This window comes from Electrophorus electricus, chromosome 19 (genome assembly GCF_041902795.1).
Source record: "Electrophorus electricus isolate QZ-2024a chromosome 19, ASM4190279v1, whole genome shotgun sequence".
NCBI lineage: Eukaryota > Metazoa > Chordata > Actinopteri > Gymnotiformes > Gymnotidae > Electrophorus > Electrophorus electricus.
In genome coordinates, this window is record NC_137515.1 from 6,365,670 (window position 1) to 6,377,821 (window position 12,152).

The window sequence follows — 12,152 nt, forward strand, 5'->3', positions numbered from 1 at the left end:
ATTTTTATGTCATCCGTGATACACCACAGTGAGTTACATTTAACCATTAAGATTATTATTAATTACATTAAACAAAGTCCCTCTTTTGCAGCCTATCAATCAGAGGCAATATGCAAAACATTTGTGGTTTTAACAGAAATAGGACTAATATGAAAATTACTGTGTTTGCATACATTTACTAGCAAAGACTCATCCTCACACACTGAACTTAAGGGTCTTTTAAGACTTATCAGGGAAGAGCACTGGACATGCACCGAATGCTATAAATGTTTACAAATTAAATTTTGCACTGGAATGGTATTTCTCTAGAAATACTGCAGATAGAGTACTGCTTTTTGTTACTAAAGACTTTACTGTAATTCATTTGGCAATAATTAAATCCGTTAACTGCTTTAAAGCATTGCGGTTTTCAATAAAATTCTACATGTATATTCAATGCTGTGGCAGGGGTAAATCTGGTATCAATAACACACAAGGTAAAAGAAATGCAACTTGTTGGAGGTCGAAGGTCAGCTTGCTTTGCTCTTGAGCCTACTTTCTGCCCATTTGCACTCCTTGTTCTCTTTCCAGCATGGCTCCTCTGATTCATAAATCTCCTAAAATGTAAAAGAAAAACAATTTACAACACCGTTATTGTGTGCATTTAAAAATAACATCTCAATCTAAAAGATAAACTGTACTAAAACAGTAGTATAGCAACACAAGTGCACCTTTTTCCAGATAGGGACAGTAGCTTTCAGAGTGTCTATGCAGTACTTCACAGCCTCTAGAGAATCATGACGGTGAGGTGATGAGACTGCAATTATAACACTGGTCTCTGTAATGGGAACCACACTGCAGACGCACATGCCCAGTATAATCAATATACCAGTAACAGGCACAAAGGTCTAACTCTAGCTCCAGTTACCATATTGCAATATTTTTAGGTTATCTGCAAATAGCTGCCTTAAAAATGCATGTCCAATAAAATCTGATTAAAAAAAAAAAAATCGTACATTTAACTAAATCAGGCAAATTAAAGACAATACTTTCATAAAGTTGATTTTGTAACAAAATAAAAGTAAAATATTGGCAATATAAATAATTTGTATTAGGTTAGATTTAAGATGAGGTTTGGCAATTAAGCTTTGATCATTCGGGTTAATTTTAGGGAATATTTTCAGGTTAATTTCTAATTTAAAAATGGATTATGAAACTGTATAATTACAGTTTTGTTTATATGTTGTTTGAAAATTAACTAAGCAGCTACAAGACAGTAAATGTCAGCAAACATGAAAAATAATCAATCATTCTCAAAATTTTCATACCAAAGGATGACTAGTTTTGGCACCAGTGGATTTGCTCACCCAAGCCTGTGATGAATGCAGATATGCCGGACAGTTGGCCATGTTGCTCTAATGTCAGCACATATTTTCCTCAGCTCAGACTCTGCCATGGGTACATATGCTTCGTATTCAAGCTGAACGACAGTCTTCCCCTCAAAGTGGTCTCTGGTAGTCCCTGCCGCAAGCAGAACAAGTGTACATCAATTCATGAAGAAGGCAAATTCGATATTAAATACTTAAATATAAGTGTGTATCTGTGAAAGTTGGTGTCCCACCAAGAAATAACGATACGGCTCCACAGGAGGAACATGTTACAGAGTCTGACACAGTATCAATGGAGAGCTTGTCAGTGGTGAGTTTAATAAGGTCTAGATAACTGCCTCCATCTTCTGCCATTTCTGTAATTTAATACAAAAGAAACATCTTGCAATCAAATGATCAGTGTTAAAGTATTAAAATGATTAGGATTAAAAGACATGGTTTCATGTCGGTTTGAAACCTGTAACAGAATAAAAATGCTCGATAATTTCACTCTTTCTGATGTAAACGTTTAATAATTTCCTTTAAAAAAGACATACTGCGTCATACGTTCTAACAAGACAGCATTAAGCCAAAGCTTGCAGGCGCAATTAACAGCTTCAGTGCCCACCTCGACGCAGCTTTTACCCTCCACTGAGCGGCGGGATAACTGCAACTTCGTCCCCTTCACTCAGGCTCAGGCGCTGTTCCCCAAGAGCTACGTACTCCTGACGCACCGCGAGTACAACTTGCTCACGCACAGCTAATAGTCTGTTAAGAAAGCTTTATATTTAATATTTTCACATTTGGATCTACCTAGCTACATCATTAAACACAGTTTCCAGAACAGGTAGATACCAAACACCTTCGACTCACTTTGGATGTCGCTTCTCTAGTTCTTGCCACAGCTGAATGGACGTTATATCAGCTCGGACGCATAAAGTCTCTGATTTCACCCCAGCTAGTTCAGCACTTTTCGCAAAGTACAACACCGACACCTGAAAGAGCAGCATAAAAAGATTTTATTAAACTATCAAAAATGCTAAAATCCTTGTCTAGTCAACAGAAACCGATTGCAGAAAGAAACATCATTCGTATTATTTACTCATATTTATGTAATAGGCTACGTGCTTTGCCTCCGCTCAAAACAAAAGCTGGTCGATCAAAGACGATTCGGTGCACTGTCATACCTCGATACTCATGGATGCAAGTTGTCGAAATGCACTCAAGTCCCACAAAAAGCTTCTGTAACCTGTTAACGCTCCATATTCTCGTATTTTGGCTTCCTCGGACCTTAAATCTGATTGGTCATACGTTAAGTCATCTGACCAGAACAGGAAATACAGTCATATTCAACTAGCGAAGGTCTCAACCGTGTAAACTGCACACAGTTGAACCACGTGATAACCAAGCGCGTCATTGAAAATGTTTTGTATTTCCAATGTTCAATGCAAATCAAACAATCAATATCCTAGTACCGCCAGCAGATGTTTCCCATTCTTGACAGCTCTGGCTATTATTTCAAACATTCCAAGAGAAATCCTAAAACTCTCGATTATCACAATAAGTTCTCGGCGATTTCATGGTCAAGAATAAAAGTTACCGTACCGAAAATTATAGCCTTGAATACTGTAGTCTTAGTTGCGTTTAGGACGGTTTATGGCATCATCGCTTGTTTACCGACAGGTGGCAGTCGAGATAATGTTTTCATTACAAACTAGTGTGCGCGTCCTGAGGAATGGCTTATCTGCCATCTATCAGATGTCCAACAGTCTTATCTCACTTAAAGTAGTCGGTCGGGCGTCGACCTCGTGTGTCCTGTTCACTGCAGTTGATGTAATACAACACCCCACTCAATAGCTTGATGATTTGTTCGTCTATATTTGTGCTGCATCCGGGGAAGGACCAAAACACTGTCTCAGCTATTACTAAAATGGCCATACATCCAATATTATCGGTTAAAATTAGGTCATTTTAAAATATTAACACTCATCATCTGAGCTTGACTATCACGCGTCGTTTTAAAGTTGAAAGTAATGGATGCAAATAGTCATACCCATGGTAATGTTAATGTTACGGCTTTATCAATATCAATATCAAGTTATTACTATTCATGCTATTAGGACGTTTTGCGTAATGTAATTATTATCTACTTCTAGTGGTGCATTAGAGAGTTTCTAGGCTCATAAAGGTCACCTGATCATTTTTGGTGAGAGAGCTGTTATAATACTTTCCCCACCCCCCTCAACTTTTGAAGACCGCCCACCAAAGGCATTCGCCTGCTGACCCTCATATAGATTTAAACAGCGAGACTGAATCTGTTTCTATGACAGTCACTGGGTGCGAACATCGTAGGAAGATTAGAAAACTGCCCGTACACCAGTCCCTCTTTATCAAGGATGCTACAGTTACTGCAGCTACGCCAGGGCGTGATCGCGCTTCTCATATGGCTCGCGCACTTCATGGAAGAGTATAAAGTGCAGGGTAATGACGGTTTATTATTGTAATGCATTTATTTGCGTGGTCCGCAGTGTCTGAAGTATTGTAAGGTTTATTCGGTCTGAAGTCTGTAAACTTTTTGTCAGCACACTGTGTGTGAAAGTAAAATAATAACCACGAACTTAAAAAACCCCAAAACTTGTCAGTGGTGCTCCTGAGTTCACGAAGCACTATAGTGATTTCTTGTATTCGCAATTAATTGTACTAACAACTTGTTGTAGGCTATAGTTTAACGATTAAAACCAAAAAAAGAGATAATTTCGAAGTTACCCGAATTTTTATGTATTGTCAAAAGTAAAGTGCTTGATACTAATTTTTAGCTGACCTTTTTACATTTAGACAAAAAAAACAGTGTTAGTGTGCACTGAAAAGCTTAGCAAAATGTTTGAAAAATATAAATAATAGATATAAAGGTTCAATGTTAATGTTAAATTTAATTGTAAATGTCAAATGTAAATGTAGGGTTGAAAATATATAGCCTAAATTTAGGAAACATGTAAATGTGTGCGTGTGTGTGTGTACACACACGCACGCACGCACGCACGCGCCCTCTGTGATTGTAGAGTTTTTGTATAGAAATGGGTGGTAACATTGAAAGGTACACGAAACTCAACCAGGAACAAACAGTGGGGAAGACACGGCAAAATTGTAATATGGTTTGTTTTTGTCTAATGTATAGCATTTCCCCACTCTAGATATTTCTTTCAAATTTTAAAAACGTTCTTCGAAATTATCGGAAGGTTGCAGAGTCACAAAAAGATTGCACCGCAATATAGTGGCCACTAAAGACAAATAAGCCTGTTACTATTGTTTTGGTTTTTTACAAACTTTTTTTTTTAATTATTATTTAAAGGTATTTGTTAATGCTTAATATACTTTACATCAGATAAGCCTGTTAAGAAGCGCTCGATCTAAGGCTCTGATATACCACATCTGATTGCGATTGCTGACAGGGCATGTGCACTAAGCGTTGGCCATAACCGAGTAGATCGTGAAATCAGCCGCTTGCGAAAGGGTCGTAACATACTGATTCATTCCAGCTGGTAACTGCTGGCTGGAGCAAGGGAAGAATGGGAGATGTCAGGTCCTGTACATGTCTGGGATGAACCGCGAAGAATGCTGTAGAAGCGCGCAGCTGGGCATGGCGTGGACGGAAGAGGACGTGCCCAGCAACACATTATTTCGATGGTTGCTACTAAATGGCGGCGCACCGAATTGTATACCATGTAAAGGTAAGGCTGATACATCTTCCCCAAAATTGTGTACCATGTAAAGATATCGCTGACACAGCAAGTTTTATTATTTTACGAAAAGTATTGTTTTGTGTATTGATTTGTTAGAAACATGCGATAATGTGGACTGTGGCGCTGGAAAAAGATGTAAGATGAAGAGAAACAAACCACGATGTGTGTGCGCGCCGGACTGCTCCAACATAACCTTTAAGGGCCATGTCTGTGGCTCGGATGGAAAAACATACCGCAATGAGTGTGCTCGCCGCAGAGCAAAGTGCAAGAGAAACCCCAACCTGGTCACCCAGTATCAGGGCAGGTGCAAGAGTAAGTAAGGAGACTTATGTTCAAAATGTAATAAAAGCTAAAAGACAAAGTAAAAGTTCATATTTGCCAATTATCCCGTTTTCCTAGCATCAGCGGACATTACTACCACACAAAAACACTCTCAAAGGGAGAGTAGCCCTTTAAGAGCTTCCAACTTCAAACTTCATCTCTATTTGATAAACAAGTTTAGCACAGAGCATCGTCAAATTTAGATGCAGTCAGAATCTCCAAAAACTTTAGTATTAGAAATAGGCTTTGTGGTCAATTTTCTCATTCTCCACTTTACAGAAACGTGCCATGATGTCCGATGCCCAGGTTCCTCCACGTGTGTGGTGGACCAGAGCAACAATGCCTACTGCGTGAGCTGCAACCACGTGTGCCCTGAGGTCAAGTCAGTTGAGCAGCACCTGTGTGGGAATGATGGCATTGTTTATAACAGCGTGTGCCAGCTCCGGAAAGCAACGTGTATTTTGGGAAGATCTATTGGGGTCGCCTACGAGGGTAAATGCATAGGTGAGAATGGGGTCATTTTCCAGTGTATAGCTCAGCTCAGAGGATGACCTAGAACTGACCTAGAACTAATGCTAGCAATGGTTGTTCTGTGTTGTACAGGATAAAAAACTGGGCCAAAACTGACACAGTCTTCAGGCTCAAGCTTATGTAACACTCTGTTAAACATGTGGTCCTCATTAGTTTGCTATGGTGCAATAACACATAATTCCATCATCTGAACACTGAGCAATGTATTATTGTGCCCCTGCTCATTTATGTTTTATCCAACCATCTTTTAGATTAGTCAGTGAGAAAAAAACCAGTTGTCTCTGCGCCAGAGGCTTTGTTTAACCCCCTGTTGGTGTCCTCAGATGCCCAATCATGTCAGGATATCCACTGTCCAGAGGGGAAGAGGTGTTTGTGGGACATGCAGACAGGACGCGGCCGCTGCTCTGTATGTGAGGATGAATGTCCAGAGAGTCGTCCTGGAGATAGTGTGTGCGCTAGTGACAACACCACCTACCCTAGTGAGTGTGCCATGCGTCAAGCTGCCTGCTCCCTGGGGCTGGTCCTGGAGGTCAAGCACACTGGCTCCTGCAATTGTAAGTAGAGGACACTTAGACTGGACACGCCATGCGCTGTTAGGAACCGTATCATCTGAGCACTTTTCCCACTTCCTTACCATCTCCCCAGGGTACCATCCTGTACCCTCCAACCCATACTATTCACATATCACACCATCAGGAGCAGAAGAATTGGGTAACTGTAGTGCACCTATGTGCCCTTATGCTATGGTTTTAGCTCTCATGTCAGAATTTGGTACCACTGGTGTCTGAGGACAATAATCAGACTTTTCTGCTCACATAATGACCTGCTTTAATATAAGGAAGGATTTCAGTTTAAAACTCAGGACAGTTATGAGTTTATACATTGAAACAAAAGGCTGCATTGTTGAAAAGGAGCTAAATTACTTGTATGAACATGTCATGCGAAGAGCACATGGGAACGTACGTTCAGTTTTCTCTGAAATGTCTGTGAAACATGTTCTGTTGCTTAAATCTTTGACTCATCAACTGATGAACATCTTAGCTTGAACATAAGATCTGAATGTTCTGTATTCTGCGATTTTCACATTCCATTCTGCATTTGGACCCTATTTTGAACTGACTTATTAAGGTCAAGTTTGTTATCCAGATGAAGAAGATGGTATCAGATTGTTCGTTACAGATAGTCAATTCTGTTTCAAACAGCTTAAATACATAGCTGTTTATACCAACCGCAATAGTCACTAACCTAAAAGCAGCAATATTTCTACACTGCTGAGAATTATTTATTGTGAGGATATAATTACTCATTTCTCCTTTTCTTGAACATAAGTTAACATGACAATCAATTCCATTTTTTAACATCAGCTTCATGTCCTGTTAATTTCCTCATACATGGGTGTAAAGTTGCTCTCAAACGTCAGGAGACAGAAAACTAGAACCTCTGGTGATGTCATCAGAAGAGATTTCCAGAAAAGAAATGGGGGCCATGGGGTTAAGCCTCTTAAACTTGTCTGGGTGGTTGATGGGTCCTCTCGTTAGAAGCATGACCCAGTAATAATACATCAGTCTTGTTCCTTCCAGTTATACACGTCTGTACAATGCTGAACCTGACATTGAAGAACAAGGAAGTTTCCCATTCAGCTACACCTGATGGACTAGCTTTGCAGATGCTACTTCTAGTTGTGTCCATTCCAAGACTAAGAGTAATTTTCAGGGAAAATATTACAGTTTAGTGCAAAACCAAATTTGATAACTGGCCTCATCTGTGATTCCAAAAACTCATAATATGAAGCGACTATCTATTATATGGCAAGAAGACAACTAACAGTGGTTTAGAAGATCCATTTGCTATAACATGCCTATAGGTTGTTTAACAAAACTGTTCATTGATTTGTTCGTGTGGGAATTTTAAAAACCTGAATTCCTGCCATTAGTCTCAGTAAGGCAATATTTCCATGAGATATGACTTTTTATTTTTTATTTATGTTATTTGTGTTTTATTTTCACTGTCAGTGTCTTTTGATGAAGACGGCAAATTTCTGTCAGTCAGTAACTGAATTGGGTAAGGTAAGGTGTTCTGATCAACCCTCGTCAAAGCCAGCTGAAAATTAAAGCACTTTTCTCTTTGCTTCCAGGCGTAGACCACTGACCCACGTGAACCCCTGGCCCCCTCTCACTCCTACAGCACAAGGTTGACAGCCTGCCTCCTTGTGAAAACCAGATGCGTTGCTGGAGGGAAACAAGCTTTATCATTTCAGCTGCTTTGTTGGAGGAAGCAAATTTGATAATCAGTTGTTTTTGAAGAGACTTTTTTCCTTTCAAAGCCATGCCATCAGATTCAGTGCTGTTGTCTTTCATACCGATGCAACAGCTACTTGTGCTCCTCCATGTAGCCATGTCAGAGCTGATGGAGGAGGAAGAGGATGAAAATCAGGACTGCGCAGATTATGTTCGCATATCTCTGATAATGACTATGTCAACCAACATCAGTAATAGGACTTCAATACAGAGTCAGTATTCATACTGTACATAGATGTAATCTTATTTATTTTCCAGGGAAAGAAATGAGGAAGATTTCATACAGCTCTGATTTCTGGATGTTTATTTATACATTTTTGTCCTTTTATTTATACAATTATAATGTTTGACTCTCTTTTGTCTTGTATATTATCCAAAGAAGAAAAAACATTATTTATTATATGGTGCAATGAGTTTATAAAGTGTTTACTGAGTTTGTGACCTAATATATGCGTGTAATTTCTTACAGTGTCCCTACATGGAGCATCTCCCAGGCTGCATGTATGTTGGAGTGTGAGTTTGGTAGAAATCTAAAGTTCACTAATAGACAGATAATAGTCATAGAGAGATTTGCTTGTTTACAATGAAAGCTGACTAAAAGTGCTCTGCTATAAAACTTCAGAAATGTTTAATCTTCTCTCATAGAAAAAAAAGCCATTTCCTGTGAAAATAATAATGTGAGGGAGTAAAAGAAAAAAAACATGGACAACAAAATGTGTTTTTCTATATTCAATGGATTTTTAAAATCAAAAATATATGCTTGAATGCTTCCAGTGCTTCTTGTAGATAGCTCAATTTTATCACAAAATGTATAGGATTATCTATATCAGTTATGTTACTTTTTATTTCACCTTTTTTATGATTTTGGAAATTTAGCTATAAATGGATAGTTCTTTTTATTGTTTGGTGTACATAAGATAGTGATGCTGTTTGTAAACATGCAATATGACAAAAAATTGGGGAACAAATCTTGTTTTCATTAACCTTTACACAAATTCTTCTCTAAGAAGCACATGTTTAAATTGCAAACATTCAAGCTGGGCTTGAGGAAAAAAATAACTCAAAATAAAATGTAAGTGCTATTTTTTTAAATTAGGAATTACATCTGTGTTGACAGCCACATCCTAATTTAAAATCTCAAATCTTTTGATGATTAGTTTTCTGAATTAGAATAATTCAGAAAACAATTCTTACCACTTAGCTTTGACTTAGAGGGCAGTCCTCTGTGCATGTACCCCCGTCTCTAATACATACACATTCACGTACACGCACAGCCAAGTCCTACAGTAGCACCCAGAGTTGTCTGAATCAGGGCGGGAAAGCTAATTTGCCAGGAAGTTGTACAATTAACTGGCTAGGAGTGGGGTGGCCCCTCTGGACTGGTCATCTGTGTTTGCCCCTCTTGTGTGGATGTACACAGCCTCACTCATCTATGTCTGAGCAGATCTCTTTCATGCACATGCATTTAAACATCCAGTTATTATTTGGGTTTAGTGCCTCGTCTTTTCACTGTAAATCAAAAGACTTGGCTATTTTTGAAAAAAAAGGGTTGATAGAAATACTGAGCCCATGAGCTGTACATGAATTGTATCTTAGGCTGAAGGAACAGTAGTGAAAGCTGTCCTACTTTGGTTCTCTTTCACTCTGCAAGACAAGCTGAATCAGCAGTGAACCATGCTGTTCTATCCGGGCCTGTATTCTTAAAAGGCAATATAGGCCCTGGATCCACACTGCTACCTGATTGGCAAGACTGCACAATATATTATTTGCTATTGTTTGTAAAAATTGCCATGCTAAAGTGAGAAATATGCAATTGAGCTCTTTAACAAATCAAATATTTTTAGTATGAGCTGTCAGCATAAGCATGATCAAAGCATGTAAATCAAATTTATTTATATAGGGCTTTTTACAACAGCTGTTGTCACAAAGCAGCTTTACAAATGTCTGAGTCCAAGCCTCCAGTGAGCAAGCCAAGGGCGACAGTGGCAAGGAAAAAGCAACTCGAGCATGAGGAAGAAACCTTGAGAGCAAGTAATATGGATTGTAATATGGGCTGATCTGTAACCCAGTCACACAAGAGATCCAGTAAAGTATTTTCAATATATTACATTGCACGTTATAATGACTATATGTAACATAACTGCAAGATAGCACTTTATCCTAATTGTAGAGAGAGGAAGACAGAGAGAGACAGAGAAAGAAAAGTAAAGAAAAAGGAAGACAAAGTGTGATTTATTGAAAGGGCAAGAAATAAAGGATAAAAGGATATACAGAAAGGGAGAATAAGAGGGAAGAGTGAAATGGAGAGTCAGACAGACAAAGAAAGGAAGAGTAATCATATTTGAAAGTGATTACTGCAGCAGAGAGATTGTAATCAGAGTTGCAGTCTGTGCGGCTGTTTTGGAAAGTGGAAGGCAGCCTCCATAACTACATTAAAGAAATGCTGACACAGCAGTCAGAATGAAGAGTGTGGGATTTTTCCCACGACCATAACTCCACACTGCAATTCCTATGACCTTCAACGCTGGCCAGAAGACATCTCTGTGACTGTGGTGACATATCATTGTTAAAGTTGAGGAAATAAAGAAAACAAGTTGTTCTTTTTAGATATCTCAAGAATTCATGCAGACATTTGTATGAGGATGCAGACGTTTTCCTTGCATAGCTAAAGTGGAAAACACAACAAAAGAAGGGGAAAAAAACCCCAACAACACAGCAGCAGACAGCAAAACCTTCACTTTTGCTGACTATTATGAGGAAAATTATCACCAGTAGATGAACTGAAGCTGCCATGTCGGAAACAGTCCATCCTCCTTAGACCCACTGGAGTAACTAAGACTCCACATCTACAGTGTAATGCAATAAAGCATGATCTGGCTACTAGCTTGACATCTAGTACAGTTTCTTCCTTAATTCTACCAAGGGAATTTTTCCTTGCCTCTGGCTTGCTCATTAGGGATCTGCACCCATATATTTGTAAAGCTACTTTGCGTCAACTTGTGTTGTAAAACATGTTACATAAATTTGATGTTGACTCAAGAGAAAAGTTGTGTTGTGGAGTCCAAGGCTGCCCAGGCAGGTGACGATTTCATGGTTTGCTGCCGTTGGGTTGCTGAGTTGGAGTTTAGAGCAGGCTGTGTGCTTCTCTGAGTCCAACAGGCTCCTGTTTCAACTCCAATAGAACACTGTCTACTGATACCTATGAGACAGAGTCACATTTTAGGGGTCAAAAATGTAGGTGTCTTTCTGTCTATACAAGCTTGATGTAAGAACATTTAAAGGCTTTTTGCTACAGATACTATATTCTTTAGACTGTCCTCCATGCTCGTTTAATATTCCAGAGTATAGAGGTTTTTCTTCTTTTTAGGGAGGGGGGGAAAGTAAAGAAAAGTCACCCCTGCAGAAACAGCTGATAGAATTAAAGTCCATGTCAGCTGAAGTGTTGTTGGCCGTTTTCTAAATTTCTCATAAATAGTCTTTATTCGTGCTTACTTGGGTTTGTTTTAGTTTCTAAAGAATGGCAGCAAAACACAGAGAACCACTAAAAGGGACCTCGGCAATTTGACCCGATCCCATAGCTGCATCCTCTTTAAGACAGTCCTGGCGCTTGCATGACTTTCTTGGGCGCCGTGAAGCCTTCATCACTGCAATTAAACTTCTCTCCTTGAAGTTCTTGATGATTCAATATATGGTTTAATTAAATCAGGTGCCTTGTCCTCATTAACTTCTTTCTCCTGAGCCAACAAGATCCCTGAAATGATGTTAGCAGGACATTTTGTGGCAGGGCTGAAATGCAGTGGCTGGAATGCAGTCATTTTTGTTGAGTTTTCATGGCAAAACTTTTCATGGCAAGGAATGACTTTGCAATTAATTGCAATTCATCTGATCACTCTTCACAATCTAGAGTTAATGTAAAT

At 39.0% G+C, this 12,152-nt stretch overlaps 3 protein-coding genes across 3 annotated transcripts; 1 reads left to right on the forward strand and 2 right to left on the reverse strand.

The window, feature by feature from the left end:
* Positions 1-286: 286 nt before the first annotated feature.
* On the reverse strand, positions 287-1,721 carry LOC113576233 (molybdopterin synthase catalytic subunit). The gene is made up of 4 exons (XM_027008202.2): positions 1,601-1,721; positions 1,347-1,500; positions 711-834; positions 287-596 (listed from the first exon to the last, which is right to left on the reverse strand). Exons 1-4 carry the CDS (start codon positions 1,719-1,721, stop codon positions 510-512), a joined length of 486 nt encoding a protein of 161 aa, XP_026864003.1. The 3' UTR covers positions 287-509.
* A 253-nt stretch (positions 1,722-1,974) lies between these two features.
* mocs2 (molybdenum cofactor synthesis 2) lies at positions 1,975-2,680 on the reverse strand. The gene is made up of 3 exons (XM_027008215.3): positions 2,534-2,680; positions 2,220-2,341; positions 1,975-2,114 (listed from the first exon to the last, which is right to left on the reverse strand). The coding sequence occupies exons 1-3, from the start codon at positions 2,543-2,545 to the stop codon at positions 1,988-1,990; spliced, it is 261 nt and encodes an 86-aa protein (XP_026864016.3). The 5' UTR covers positions 2,546-2,680; the 3' UTR covers positions 1,975-1,987.
* Positions 2,681-3,659: 979 nt separating this feature from the next.
* fstb (follistatin b) lies at positions 3,660-8,443 on the forward strand. The gene is made up of 6 exons (XM_027008474.3): positions 3,660-3,827; positions 4,883-5,074; positions 5,183-5,398; positions 5,687-5,911; positions 6,262-6,492; positions 8,073-8,443. Exons 1-6 carry the CDS (start codon positions 3,743-3,745, stop codon positions 8,084-8,086), a joined length of 963 nt encoding a protein of 320 aa, XP_026864275.3. The 5' UTR covers positions 3,660-3,742; the 3' UTR covers positions 8,087-8,443.
* Positions 8,444-12,152: the final 3,709 nt, after the last annotated feature.